Raw genomic sequence first — 14341 nt, 5'->3', positions numbered from 1 at the left:
TGGTGTTGGGGTGGCTCGGCCCTAAAGGGAAGGAGGCTGCTGCCATCTAGAGCAGGGACTCCTCCACCTGCGGCCGAGCCAGGCCGGAAACGCGGAAACTTTGCCTTAAATTGACGGAAATTGAAGGAAAAAGCATTAGGAGACAGGGCCGAGCGTGCAACAGGCTCTAGGGCGCCGGGCTGAGCACCCGGCCCTACTGTGGGGTGCCCTGCGGCCAGGGAGCCGCAGGCAGAAATTGGGCTGAAATTGGGAAATCCCCTATTTCCCCATGTCCCCCCCATGCCCCTATTGCACCTCATAATCCCCCATAACCCCCATGCCCCCCTCGTGTCCCACTTCCCCAATGTGCCCCCCCATGACCCCACACCCCCAAATCCCATATAATGCCCATGCCCCCCTCATGTCCCCAAATCCCCCATTTCCCCATGTCCCCCCCATGACCCCATACCCCCCATAACCCACCCATAACCCCTGTGCCCTCCTCGTGTCCCATTGTCCCCCATTTCCCAAATGTGCCCCCCCATGACCCCACGCCCCCAAACCCCATATAACCCCCATGCCCCCCTCGTGTCCCTAAATCCCCCATTTCCCCATGTCCCCCCGTGTCCCTATACACCCCCCACAACCCCCATAACCCACCATAACCCCCATACCCCCCCTACGCCCCCCCCATACCCCCCCACCCCCTTTTTCCCCCTCCCCATTCCCCCCCAAATCCTCCGGGCCGCCGGGGGGCGCCCTGCCAGTGGGCGTGGCTTAGCGACCACAGTGGGCGTGGCTTAGCGGCGGGACTCCGAGACGGGGCCGGGTGGTGGGCGTGGCTTGTGCCTGCTAGGCGTGGCTTTAAGCATTGTGGGCGTGGCTTGAGAGCCGACGGGCGTGGCTCGACGGCGGCGCACATTGGGTTTAAGCGCGGGGGTGGGCGGGGCTTGGCGAGGCTGGGCGGGGTTTGCGGGAGGTGGGCGGGGCTGTGCGGCGGTGGGCGGGGCGTGCGGCGGCGCAGCGCTCCGATGGCGGTGAGCCGGGCGCTCGCCCTGCGCCTGGCCTACGCGGCCACCGGCTGCGCGCTGGGGCTCTCGGCCTTCTTCACCTGGAGCCTGGCCGCTGCCTTCCGACAGCCAGCCACCGCCGCCGCCGGGGGGCTCTCCGGTAGGCTGGGAACGGGAACGGGGCTGGGGCTGGGAATGGGGCTGGGAATGGGGACGGGAATGGGGCTGGGAATGGGGCTGGGAATGGGGCTGGGGATGGGAATGGGAATGGGGGGGGAGATCGGGGCGGGCAGGAGCCGTTCGTGCCCGGGGTGCTGGGCCCGTGGTGCTGGTGCTGGGCCCGGTGCTGTGGCTGGGGTGCTGGGGTTGGGGCTGGGGCTGGGGCTGAGGGGAGATTGCAACGGGCAGGAGCCACTGGGGCCCTGGTGCTGGGCCCATGGTGCTGAGCCCGGGGTGCTGGAGCTGGGCCCGGGGTGCTGGGCCTGGGGGTGTGATTGTGGCAGGCAGGAGCCATTCGTGCCCAGGGTGCTGGTGCTGGGCCTGGGGTGCTGGGCCTGGGGTGCTGGGGCTGAGGCTGGGGCCCGTGGTGCTGGACCCAAGGTGCTGGGGTTGGGGCTGGGGGGGTGATCATGGCAGGCAGGAGCCGTTCATGCCCGGGGTGCTGAGCCCATGGTGCTGGGGCTGGTGCTGAGCCCATGGTGCTGGGCCCAGGGCTGTGGCAGGCGAGCTCCAGGGGCAGTTCTGCACCCAGAGGTGCTCGGTGCTGGGATGGGATCCCCAGGGACCTGGTCGCAGCCCTGGAGTTGGGGGATCCCTGTCCCAACGCTCTCGGAAACGTGGTTGGGGTTCGGGGTCCAGAGCCAGGAGCTGGACTCAGGGATCCTTGGGGGGCCCTTTAGGGGTGGGAAGCTCCCTGTGACAGCCCTCGGGGGGCTTCGAGGCTCAGGTGGGGGCTTGGGGGCATCTCCTGGCCTCCCCCAAGGGTATTTGGGGAGCTTGGGACCAGGGGCCGGTGTCTGGCTGTGTTTGCAGCTGGGGAAACCAAGCAGCATTTTTTGGGACACGCCGACCGCACCTGCATGCAGGGAGCCCCAGGTGCCGGCCGGCCTTCTTACCGAAAAGAGGCTTTTATTTTAAACTTCAGAACTTTAAAGTTTTGTTGACTTTCCCGGCGAGATTTTGGCCTGGAAAGCAGCATTTACGCGTGCTCTGGGTTTTCAGGAAAAACCCAAATTGCCCGCTTCCTGAGGTTTGTACCCGCTGATAGCATCTGGGCTGGATGCTCTGAGACAAGCGTTTGAGCTGCTTTTCGGACAGGCCACAGGCTGCAAAAAACCATCTTTATTTCCTCTGAAATCAGTGATGCATCAATATCGTGTTTAAGTTATATATTTTTAGTTAATGGTTGGGTTGGAGCAGATCGCAGCCATCCCTCTGCTCACCAGCTCCGGGGTTTTGTCTGGCTGAATTCAAGCAACCACCTGGTGGAAGAGCTTAAAGGGAAGTGAAATTTGGTAAAGAATCCGGATTTCTGCTTGCACACGGGTGAATCCAATGCTGCTGTGACCGCCTGGGTGTTTGTGCCATCAGGGCAGCTGGGATGCCCAGCGTTGTGCTAGGTTTGCCATCCGGCCGATTCCCTCAGCTCCCTCGCCCTCTTCTTGCCGTTCCTCCAAAAATCTTTAATTTTGATTAAAGGTTCAAGGTAAGCGAGATTAAAAGAACAGCCACTTGCAAGGTTGCACTCGGTGAATTTGCAGGCTCGCGAGCATCTGTGGCACATCCAGAGGCAGAGCCTCGGCAGGATCCCCAAAGCCTCAGAAACGCATTAAGAAATAATCAGAAAGGCTTTCAGCGTCTTTCGCTGTTGTGACAAAGCTGATTTAAGAGGCTCCTGTCATCTTCCACTCTCGGCTGCTTTTTCCTGCCCTTCTGCTTCGCTCTCCGTGTTCCAACAGGCGAAATGAGATGAGATTTCTCCTTTATGCTCCCCAGCTGATCACGTGTAGCGTGCTGTCCTGCAAACAGGCCGGGATCGAGTAGGAACAGAACCACTCGTGTACGGGAAGGACCTTTGAAATTTGTTCTGCTGCCAGCCAAGCCTTCAAGCCAAGTTGTGCCAGCCTCCAGGGACAGACATTTCACATGGGTAGGGTGCTCGGGCACTGCTGGAGGGGGAGCCTTAAAAAAAAAAAAAAAAAAAAAAAAAGTTGCTGTTTTTTTTTCCCCATGCACCGAAGCGAAGGCTGCTTGCTGAATTAAGTTTATTCCACGAAAAAAAAAAAAAAAAAACAGCGTGTAGGAGGTTGGCCTTGTGTTTAGACACCGCAGGTCATTCGGTTTCAGGTATTTCACGGGGTTTTGTTTTTGGCACCTCTTTTTGTTGTCGCACGCCAACCAGCTCTTAATTTCCACTGGCAGAGAGTGGCAGGGAAGGAAGTGGGCGAGCGGCTGAAACTTTCCGCTGTGCAGACGCGGCAACGTTCGCTCTCAGGCACTGCCGTGTGCCCTTTGGTCTCCGAAAAACCCTCTTGCAACTTTTTTTTAACGCAGCCAGAAGGACGGCTTCTCCCCTAATCCCCCCGGCACGGCTCAAGCGCGGTGCGTGGGCGCTGCTGGTGGCACGGGGCGAGCATAAAACCCTGCTGGAGGTGTCTTCGTGCGCTCCGTGGGGTCGCTGTCTTCACCCAAGGCTTTTGTTTTTTGGGCCAAAAAGTGCCTTTTTTCGTTCAGGAGCTTCCAAAAGCGATCTGAGCACCTGTGTGAGCTGCAGGTCCGGCTGTTGCGGCTGGCAGCGCTGACACTTTATGGGGGGGGGGCTGGATTGTTTAGGCTGGTGTAGCTGGCAGTTTAGCAAAAGTTGCTAATTAACGTGCCTCTAATTAAGCTGAGGCTTCTGCCAGCCTTCTCTGTGAGCGTGCTCGTGTGTGCTGATCTGGTTGCAGCTTTCTTTCTGGTTCTCCCATCACCTCTGCTGGGTGTCTTTGCTTCTCCCTTGCCCACGTTGGGTTGCAGCCTGCCTAAATTTTTGCTGATGTGAACTTGGTGTTATCAGGGGCGTGTTTTTCAGGATGTTTATCTGGGTGCTTCCTCTCTCCTGTGCTGTCCTGGGCTCTGTTTTAATCTCTGTAAGAAGCCTCGCTGATACCCCTGCCATTAGGAACCCCTGGCTTTGTAATCGCTTTATTTATCTTTTCCTAATCATCCAGAGAACCTTTCCTCCTGTGTTTCCCTTTGAAATCCGTCTTCCACTACTGGTTTCGTTAACTTTCACCTGCTTGGATGCAGTCACTGGAATCTGAACGAAACTTCAAATTCATTTCACCCGAGCTGCAGCGTGCAAGTTTACTGCGGAGGGGCGGGCGGTCGGGTTGTGCTGAGTCTGTAACCAGAGCCCTCAATTCCCTCTAGTTATGAAACCAGAAGCGTGCAATTTCAGATGCTGAGCAACCCCCTTTCCAGTCTTTCTGGTTGCTTTTCATGATAATAACCCCCCCCTAAAACCACAGCGCCCGGGAAGATCAGCTCGCTAATCCTCTAAATCTCAGCTCTGCCTCCAGGCGTGCCCACATGGGAATTTTCTCATCCTCTTCAATCGGGGGCAGACCTCCTCTATCAGCCCCTTGTTCTAAGCAGCGACACCCGACCGAGGCTTTCCGATAACCCCCGGGACAGCAGCTCAACGGATCGATCACGGGACCCCAAAAGTCATCCCCGAATTAATGCTGCCCGTCTCGGTGGTTTGCCATTTCGTTTCGAGCTACTCACAGTGGCTTTTATACTTCAGTGCTTGTTTGTGTGTTTGACCTCCCCCCCTCACCGCCTTAAATTAATTTTTTTTTTTTGAAGTAAGCCATGAATCTCCACGAAACTGATGTTTTCGTTCAGCCAGGGGCAATTTAAAAGAGAAGAAAGCAATTAAACGTTTTCAGGATGGATCCAGCCCTTTCCCGAGTGGCTTTTAATGTTCTTGCGTGTGTATCTTCTCTCTTTAAATTGAATAGAGAAAGAGTTGTGTTTTTTTTTATTTTTTTTTCCACTCCAAAGAGACTTTATTGGCTGTTTCCAAGCTGCTCAGATATTTCTGGCAAAATAGAGAGCTTGTGCTTTGAGAACATAATGTGGACCAGATATTAAAGCAGCTGCAAGGAAGATGAAACACAAAGCGCACTTTTCAGACCCTCGAAACTTTAAAAATATCTGGTAAGTGGAAGGAGTAGAAGCTGGCTGAGGCTGGTCACAGCACCCACGGCGTGCAAAAATTACGATTTTCTGAAAGCACCGAGAGGAAAATCCTGGGAAATCCAGGCAGATTGGCTTGGTCCCTCTCTGAAAAAAAAGCATAGCGGGAATAAAACACTTCCAATTGCTCGGATTTGCATACAAAATACTTAAAAAGAAGTTAAGTTGTGCCTTGTGCCTGCGTTATTGTCTTAAGCAGTGGCGAAAGGTGGGGAAAAACACGCTAAAAGAAAGCACAAAGCCAAAGCCCAGGGTTTGTGCTTCGCTGTGATCTTACTGCACTGCGAGGGGAGAACCGAATCCTTCCTACGTGGAAAATGTGATGTTGGTTTCGTCTTCAGCATGAATGGCAGAGGCACAAAGCATCCGAAATCTGAACATCTTCCATTTCCTGCTTCTAAACGCGGCCGCTTGGGCCAGCCCGGTGCCGAGCAAGCAGCTGAAATTTTATTTCAAAAATCCCCTTTTTTTTTAAATTCTTGCGCCCGAGCAGCCCAATCTGCTTTCCTCTGAACCGAAACGTCCCAAAATAAACAGCAAAGCCCTCGGCTGCACGTGCCCAGAGGGAGGTTTTACCGAGGGCTTTTCACGAGAATACTCCAAAGACTCCTCTCCTCCCAGAGCTGTTTTCCTTAAATATTTCGGTGTTGATCCTTAGCTATTTTGGCAGAATTGCTGCTAAGAGAAAACCCGTTTTTAACCTCTTCCAAAAACAGCTGATGCTGAGCTGGCTTGGCTCGGAGTGCCAGAAGAGAGCATTTTACCCTTTCTGGGAATCAACCAGCGAAGGCAACGTTTCTGCAACTCAAAAATGGGAAAAATGAGCTTAAAACGGGTGCTGCTGAGTAGCAGAATGTGTAAAAAGAGGTTGTGCAGATGGAAAATGACAGAAGGCCTTGAAAAAACTCTTCTCGCTGCTCACTGTAGACTTCATCTTTTCCAGAACAGTGCAAGTAGATTTTAATACTTTTCATTTTTACATTTTTATTCTCATTTTGCTCGCTGTCAGCTTTGTCCCGTCGTCCGCAAGCGCTTGGAGCTCCGTGCAGCTGGCAGGAGAGCTCCTGTGCTCAGCTTCTTGGCCTCGCTCTACACATTTGTTGTTTTTTTGTTTTTTTTTTTTTTTTTTTTTTTAATTATTTTTTTTTTCCTCGCTCACGCATTTGTTGTTTTTTTCCCTCGAATCTGGCCCGCCCGTTGGTGCCGTACGCCGCGTCCCAGCACGGCGTGCAGACGTGGCCTCTGGCTGCTCCGAGCTCCGGGAAGGCAGCTGCGCTGCATTTTCCCTGCCAAACAATGCGACTTGTTTTGTGTTTTTCTTTTTTTTTTTTTTTTATAGGGACCAAAACTGCTGCCCGTGACGAGCAGGGCTCTGAGGAAGCCTCTTTGCGCTCGCAGCTTTTTGGTTTTACGCTGGGAGAAAGCGAAAGTTTGGTCCCACGTCAGCTGAAGCGTGCCAGCCTCTCTGTTGGTTGGCTTACCAAAATATTTAGGATTTTGTGTTTTTTTGCACTTCCCTACAGGCTGAGCTCGCTCTGGCTTTGGGACTTGCCTTTTAGGATGTATTTAAGCGTGTCCCAGTATGCTGCAGGTTTTTATATTTCAACTATGAATTAAACAGCAGCTCATAGGTATAAAGGGCTTTAAAAAAAAAAAAAACCCTGCCCCTGTCGCTGTTGTTTCAGATGTTCTCGTGGTTGTTTGATGGGCCAGCTTCCTTTTCCTGGAGCTTTGTGTACTTTGGATAATTAGTTTTGTTTTTTTGGTTTAAAGGTAACAACTTTCCCGCTGCTCTCTGTCGGAAATCCCTCGATTGTGTTTTGTTCGGTGCCTCTCGTTTTTAGGGTGGTTCCAGCTTGGAGTAAATCCACCCAGCCAAAACCTTTCCCTGGAAGGTTTTTTGGTGTTATTTCCAGCAGGTGATGTCACTGCAGCTTCTGGGTCTGCTTCTCGGTGAATGCAAAATGCAATCCAAAAATACAGGTGTGGATGGGGAGGGGATTTGGGGGGGCTTGAGGATGCTGAAGGTCCTGCGGTTAATCACTGCAGGCTTTAAATGCCGTGACTTTTATTCCTATTCCAGTAAAAAAAAATTATTAAAATGTGTTTTTTTTTTGCTTGCAGTTGCACAGGTGAATGAGTTAGCTGCTGTTCTGCTGCCTACATCCAGCTGAGGGGTTTGTGTTAAAGCTGCTGGCCCCTTTTTTTGGGGGATTCAGGACCAGAGTCCTGCTCTCACTGCTTTTTGCAATGTCTGAGCACACGCACGTTTCCTCTGCCGCTGAGGATGCTTCTTGAGGCAGCTCTGCCAGCTGATTTAACTTCTTGTAGCCTTTTTCTGCCCTTTTAGGAGAAAAAAAAAAACACCAAACCCTGCTGCTCTGCAAGCTCCGTAGCCTCGCTGAAGGATTTTTGGGGTGTTTTAGGGGTGCAGGGGAGAGGCAGGCGGAGCTGGCGAGGACCCCGCTCGCCCCTGTTTCATGGGATAACGAACATTTTGGTGATATTTTGGGGGTAAAAGGGTTCTCTGTGCCTCTCGGCCGTGTGACCCGGCTCTGCACGTGGAGGAGCTGGGTTTTTTTGCCTTGTCACCGTTAGGGATTTACTGCTGAGGTTTGCCCCACGGCTCCCTTTCGAGCGCTGTGTCAGGCTTTAGGGCTGGGGAAGAGGCAGGGGCAGGCTGGGGGGGGGATCTGGTGATGCTCATGTGCTTCTTCTGTTCTTACCACGAGAGCTTTTGGGGCGTTAGAGGCTTTTTTGGCGTGGAAACACGAGCAGCTTGACTCAGCGCTTCAGATAAATTGTGCCAAGTCATCTGAAAGCGCCGGTGGGGAAGCAGCTTGGTTTTGCTAATCAGAAAGCCAAAGTTCCTTATTTTTTTTTAAATATATTTTCTTAAAATGTGGGTTGAACTTGCTCGAGCACGAGGTTAAGGGTAACCTGAAGTCGAGGAAGTGGTGGATCAGCGAGCTGGGCGCTGGGCTTTGCCACCAAATCCCATGGCAGGCTTTCTGAAAGGCATCGCCAGCGTGATCACGGTCGTCTGCAGAGCTCCCAAACACCTCCTGCCAGCCCCGTCGTGGCACAGCAGCATCCCTGCTGCCCTGGGGAGAGCCACAGCAGCGAAATCTGGAGTGCCCCTAGTGAAAAGTTGCCTTTTCTGCTCCATCCTCCACCTTTTTTCTTCCTCTGGGGCACCGTGGAGGGTGTCCGTAGCCACTTGGCACCACCCGAAGGCACTGAAGGTAGCTGCAGAGGGGGGTTCTGTGTTATTACTGGGTACCTCGTAAAGCAGCCTGGTATTTTAGCAGTGCTATTGTCCTTTTTTGTCCTTTTTTTCCTCCCTCCTTGCTGCCACCCTTAAAATACGACGTCTACAGGAGGTGGCAGCAAAAAGGAGGAGCAGCGGGCAGCTCTTTAAGGATTTGGACCCACTTTTCTTACACCGAGTGCCTGGTCTCGTTTTTTCTTTCGTATTTGGTGAAAAGATAGCATATTTTTTAAGCACAGGATCAGGGAAGGATGTGTCATTTCTCCTTACATCAGAAAGTGCTCGGTACTTGGGGGCTTTCGTGCCTTTTGCTCCCTCATTTCCTCTCCCTTCTGACAAGGGGGTTGAAATGTGGGTCGGGAACGGTCCCCTAAGCCCTTGGAAGTGCCTTTTGCTGCTTCTCCGCAAGCCGTGCTGATCTTAAAACGCAAAACAAAGACCTGGACGTGCTCAGCTGCTTGTCTGCTTGTGTAACCGGGACGTTTTGGGCCAGCCCCAGGAGTGCGGAGCCAGATTTCGTCCACCTTCAGCACCTCCCGAGCGTGCTTTGCCCTAAGTGGGAATTGTACGTAAATAATCAGCTGGGAGCTGAACTTCTGCACCCTTCTGCTTTCAGAAACGCCGACAGAAATGTCACAGCCCTTTGAAAATCCGACCAGCTTGGCAGCAGCGTTGTGGGTTTTGTTCCCCGGTGCTTCCTTTGTGAGTTAAGGGCTTGGGCCACGCGGTTCAAGCTCTCAAGCTGCTGTCAGAATATTTCCAAATAAATTGGGGAAAAAAAAAATAGAAATAGCTGTACGGTTCTCTGAAAGCACAGAAAACAGCAAGGAGGACAGGAAGGCTTTGTGATAATTGGGTAAAACCTGAATTAAGCTCGTTTGGGAGAGCTTTGGATCGTGTTCCTTGTACTCTTGTGCAATTATCCATCGGCACAGCAGCGCGTGGTCCTGTCCCCTCCTCGTGGTAACCCTTCTTTAGCATAAGGAGTAAATTTGCTCTGCGGATAAATGCAAAGGAAAACAAAGGTTTTCCTGTAGGGCAGCCAGACGGTGACACGGATCCCAGTGGCTGGTAATTTTGGGTCACCTCAAGGGCTCGGAGGGGATTTGTGCGCGTGGACGCCCTGCGGGGTTAGGTGGAGATGTGCTGGAGCCAAAAGGTGCGGGGTGCTGAGCTGGGTCTTCCTTGGGTGTCTGAAGTGAGTGGTCGTGGGGTGGTCTTCGTCAGCCCTGGGTGTAAAAGGGGCTCCCTGGGTTTTGTAAAAAGGTGAGCTGCTTCTCGGGAGGTGCCTGGCTGCGGCTGCTGTCCCCGAGGTTGCATGGAGGAGTCGATAAATCAGAATTTTAGGGCTTGGAAGGGCCCTCGAGGGATCACTGTGTGTGCAGGGCCCTTTCAAATGGGGCTGCTCAGCACAGGAAAATGAAAATATTGTTCGGGGGAATGCATTCAATGAACAAAGCCCTTTCTGTGCCAGCCTGGGATCAGGACCTGTACCCTAAAGCCTGCCCTAAAGCTGTGGGGTGCTTGCGGAGGGCGATGCTCACACGGGCAGCCTTCTTACCCCTCTTTTCTGAGTGCCCTGGCAATGAAGCGTTAACATTGGGTGATTTTTTGGGGGCGGTTATTGGGATGTGTATTTATTCAGCACCTTTCTGTGTCGTGGTGTGATGCACGGTACTGATTCCCCTTGCTGTCTGATCGAGCAGGTGTTCTGGCGCTCTGGGCCCTAATCACGCATGTGATGTATGTGCAGGATTACTGGAGGACCTGGTTAAAAGGGCTGAGGTTCTTCCTCTTCATCGGGATCCTCTTCTCAGCCCTCTCAGTGGTGGGGATCTGCACCTTCCTCGTCCTGGCCATCACCAAGCACCAGTGTAAGTACCTGGCAGCAGTATTGGGAGCAGCGGCTGGTGCTACTGGGCTTACTGGGGCTGGGTGGGAAGGAACAGACTGGGGGGGGGCTCCTGCCACCTCTTGAGAGGCACCGTGAGGTTTTTGGGGAGGGTGCCAGAAAGCATTTCATTTTTTTGCTGTCACGAGAGCCGATGGGCACCACTCCCTAGGGCAGCGCCCGTCTGCTGCTGTCTGATAGCCGCCCTGCTAAACCTGCAAACAATCCCCATTTCCCAGCTTAGTCTTCAGCAGAAACTGGAATTTACTCCTCTGACAGCTGAGGGGAGCGCTCTGAAACACCGTGCCTCAGCGCTCGTAAAGCAGGTGGGCGAGGACTTTGAAATCTAAACACGAGCCAGCGGGGCGAAATGCCTTCGGAGCTTAGTCAGCACGCAGAGCCGCGTCCCTGGGAGCTGTGCAAGTGTCATATGAGGGCTCGTGTCATTCCTCCCAGTGGTTGCTTGGCCGTAGATCAAAGGGAGAAGGATCGTGTTTGTTTTTTTTTTTTTTGGGGGGCTGCGTTTTCATTTGGGACCGAGTTGTTTTTTTTTTCTTTTTTTTTTTTTTTTTTCTGGCCAGGCTGCACAAGGAATAAAACGGTTTGTAAATGCACCTTGTGTCCTTGTTCTCTCTCCTAGCCCTGACTGATCCCAGAAGCTACTACCTGTCGTGCGTCTGGAGCTTCATCTCCTTGAAATGGGCCTTCCTGCTCAGTCTGTACGCCTACCGGTACAGGAACGAGTTCGCAGACATCAGTATCCTCAGTGACTTCTAACACTTGGACTTCAATCCCGTCTGAAGGTGCTGGAGGTCTGATCTGCCCCCCGAAGGCATGGTACACGCGAGAGATGCGCAAGAGGCAGAGAAGGAACTCACCCAGTGCTGCTTGGTTTGTCTGTCTGCAGTAGGGGTTCTTCCTAATTGCTTTTACTCAACCATTTAAAGTTTGGCTAACGATGTCAATCCAGTCTTTCTGTAACTTGCCCGGGAGTCCCAGTGTCTGGCAGCGGGTCAAAAGACCCCGTCTGCTTACACACAGCAGGCCCAGACCCACTCTTTGTGTTGCCCTCAAGTCCTTGGGCTTCCACGTGGGGAGGAAGCCCACACAGCACCCCGACACCTCGTGCTTGCGAGGGAATCGCCAGGTGGGTGCCCAGATGTGCCCAGAAACCCTGCTGGGTGGAAATCATCTCCTTTTTGCACTGCTCTGCTCCTCAGAGGGAGAGCTGGCCTTCCTTCGTAGCAAATCCCTGGGTCCCTTCCAGGCAGTACCACGCATCTTCCAGTACTACCCTTTTACAACTAGTAGTAGGGGATGGGGTGGAGAGTGCTGATTCTGGCTGCTAACCTAGAAGGAATTTAATATTTTATTTCATGCTAAATTTTCTAGGGAGCAGAACAAGGTGTTTGGGTGGCAGGTGCGCTGGGGAAGGGCTTGCTTACCTGAACCTCAGGAGAAACCTGAACATGATTCTTCTAAAAAAAATATTTCCGTAGGTAGCAGCGTTTCCTTTTCTTGGCTCGGCTTCCCTTTATGAGCAGGATGAGAGAGGGAAAGGAGATATGGTCCTCAAAAATAAAAAAAGGTATCCAGCAAGCCTCCAAAATGAGTGCCCGATATAGGCATCATCTGCGCTGCCACTGGTCCCTGCTTTGCTTTGGAAGGCGAGAGGTTTGAGCACGTAATAATTCAATGGAGCTGCTGAGGGTATTTTGCAAGCAGCTGACAACACCTGGATAGCATTCCCTTGGTTTTCGGGTGGGAAGATCCTCAATTTACCCAGCTGGAGGGACGCCGGGTCAATGCACCAAGCCAGCCGTGCCGGGGAACCTGCTGGAGGCTGCTGGAGCCCGACAAAAGGCTGCGTACGTGAAATGTGCTTACAAGGTTAATACTCAGGCTTTTAAATCCTAAAATCTCCCGTTCTGCTGACGTCGGGCTGCCAGCATGCCCGGCATTCCCTGCCACGGATCCGACGCGGGGTTTGCGGGAGGTTTTAGGGTGGGTGTTTGCAAGAAGCCATCCCTCGTCTCACGTTTCCCCAGCACGACTCTGCCCACGTGTTCGCAGCAAGCAGCGCATCGGGGCTCCCTTCCCGGGCACACATCCCAAAAATCCCCTCAGCTGACCCCGGAGGTTTTTAAAGTTTATTTTTGTGACACTAAAATTTGCCTACGAAACCGCTCACAGCATCTAACCCCACCCCGTTTTCTCCCTGACGTGTTTTAGCTCTGGAATTTCTACTTCCATCTCAGCTTTTTAAGAGATCGTCTATGTAAATATATAATATATTTTTACATCGTTTACGCTTCGTTTGCACGCTTGGTGTAAGGCTCGGTCCTGCAGCGGGATGGAGCGATCCACGGCGGGGCTCCTTCGTGTGTATCCCAGTGTCTCCTTGTACTAAGCTGCGCTGTGTAACTCGTGCGTGACACCACGGGAAGAGCAGAAATACACTCGTCTTTCTCACCAAAACGGTGTCTGCAGAATTTGTTCTATAAAATTGTTAAATCCCGGCTCTTTCCCTTTCCCATTGAAAGCCTGCAGGAGCGTGGGGAGGACAGGAATTGGACAAAACACTCAGCTTTTGGGGGCGATGCACAACCACAGCAATTTTAACCTTTACTGCACCCTCAGCACCTATAACCACACGTAGCAATACCCGATACGGTATTTTTTATCTGTTTTTTTTTGTTTCTTTCCTCCCAAAACTTCACGCCATGTCTTCCCCCTCCTCAAACCACACCTTCGAGGGGCGCTTTTATTTCGGAGCCGTGAATTTTCTCCCCGAGGGATCCCACAAAGGACTTACTGGGGGGGGTTGTTATCTTATAAATGGTAAAAATCTCGGATTGTGCACCCCTGCAGCCCCAGGTGAGATTCCCAAACCTCTGCTCAGGGAGAAGACCCCAGGTATTTAATGCCCATCATCTGCTTTCCGTCTCCTGGCCGGGGGGAGGCCGTGATAATGAGAACATTTGGAATAAATTTGGGAGGCGCTGGGACAGCATCACCCCTTTGAAGCTTTTTCCTCCAGGAGGAAGGGGTCCAAGTGGAGCTGGGGGAGCTCCAGCCACAAACGAAACGAGTTTGCTGGGCTCAGCCCCATCCCTGCTTGCCTTCCCCAAAAGGACCCCAAGCAGCCTCGCTGGGGGCTTCTGGGGTGAGAGATGAGGGGTCTGCTGGGGGCAGGAGGGGTTATTTCCCCCTGCCACCCCATCAGAAGCAGCCTGGAGGGGGGGATCCTGGCTGAACCAGGAGGCCAGCACCCATGGGTGCAGGGTGGGCAGCGGCCGGCGGAGGGCAGCAGCGGCTTGGCCATGGGGAGCAGCGGTGGAGCAGCACGGAGGGGGCGAGCTGGGACCCCCCCCGGGCTGCAGCAGGGTCCTGCACCACCAGGGCAGCCCGGCTGAGGTCCCCTTGGAGCTGCAGCCAAGTTGGAGCCCCTTGGGGCATGGACCAAGCCCCTTCCAAGCTGTTTTTTCACCTAAATCCCCACACCAGGAGGGTCTGGAGGGTCTGTGGGGGAATGAGGTGCACCAGGGGGGGATTTTGGGGCTTGCTCGTGCCTCGCTGGGGTCTCACGGGCGGCTCTGGGAGCTGCTCCTGCGCTGGGAGGTCGCTCCTGGCACCGCTCCCGGCTCCTTCGTGCCGAAATCCCAGCTGGTTTCGTTCTGCTGTGGAGCCACCGAGTCTCTGCCGTGGATGGGGATGTGCCGAGGGCTGACAGCACCAGACGGGGACAGCACCAGAGCCCTCCCCAGGGCCTTGTCCCCTGCGTCGGGGCCCTGGGGCTGAGCGGGGTGGCCGGGTGGCGCAGCGAGAGGGATGCTCGGGGACGTTGGTACCCACCCGGTGTGGTGTCCCGACATCCCCCTGTCTGTAGGTTCCTGGCCACGAAGCTGCTCCTGGGCTGCCTGCGAGGTTCAGGGCAAGTAGGACAAA

The 14341-nt window shown here is 53.7% G+C and overlaps 1 protein-coding gene across 1 annotated transcript; it reads left to right on the top strand.

Annotated features, from left to right (window-relative positions):
* The first annotated feature begins 967 nt into the window (after positions 1–967).
* On the top strand, positions 968–12871 carry SLC48A1 (solute carrier family 48 member 1). Its single transcript, XM_084303767.1, has 3 exons — positions 968–1149; positions 10209–10376; positions 11034–12871. Exons 1-3 carry the CDS (start codon positions 1011–1013, stop codon positions 11168–11170), a joined length of 444 nt encoding a protein of 147 aa, XP_084159893.1. The 5' UTR covers positions 968–1010; the 3' UTR covers positions 11171–12871.
* Positions 12872–14341: the final 1470 nt, after the last annotated feature.

Source organism: Netta rufina (genome assembly GCF_964035555.1).
Source record: "Netta rufina genome assembly, chromosome: 30".
Lineage (NCBI taxonomy): Eukaryota > Metazoa > Chordata > Aves > Anseriformes > Anatidae > Netta > Netta rufina.
Note: the sequence above shows the minus strand (reverse complement) of the source record. Positions and strands in the feature narration are given on the sequence as shown.

Bases quoted from the DNA above. Each gene is read 5' to 3' on its own strand.
- SLC48A1 (XM_084303767.1), top strand. From the start codon at position 1,011: ATGGCGGTGAGCCGGGCGCTCGCCCTGCGCCTGGCCTACGCGGCCACC. The intron at 1,150-10,208 runs GTAGGCTGGGAA...CTGATCGAGCAG, and splicing joins CGCCGCCGGGGGGCTCTCCG to GTGTTCTGGCGCTCTGGGCC. The intron at 10,377-11,033 runs GTAAGTACCTGG...TCTCTCTCCTAG, and splicing joins GGCCATCACCAAGCACCAGT to CCCTGACTGATCCCAGAAGC.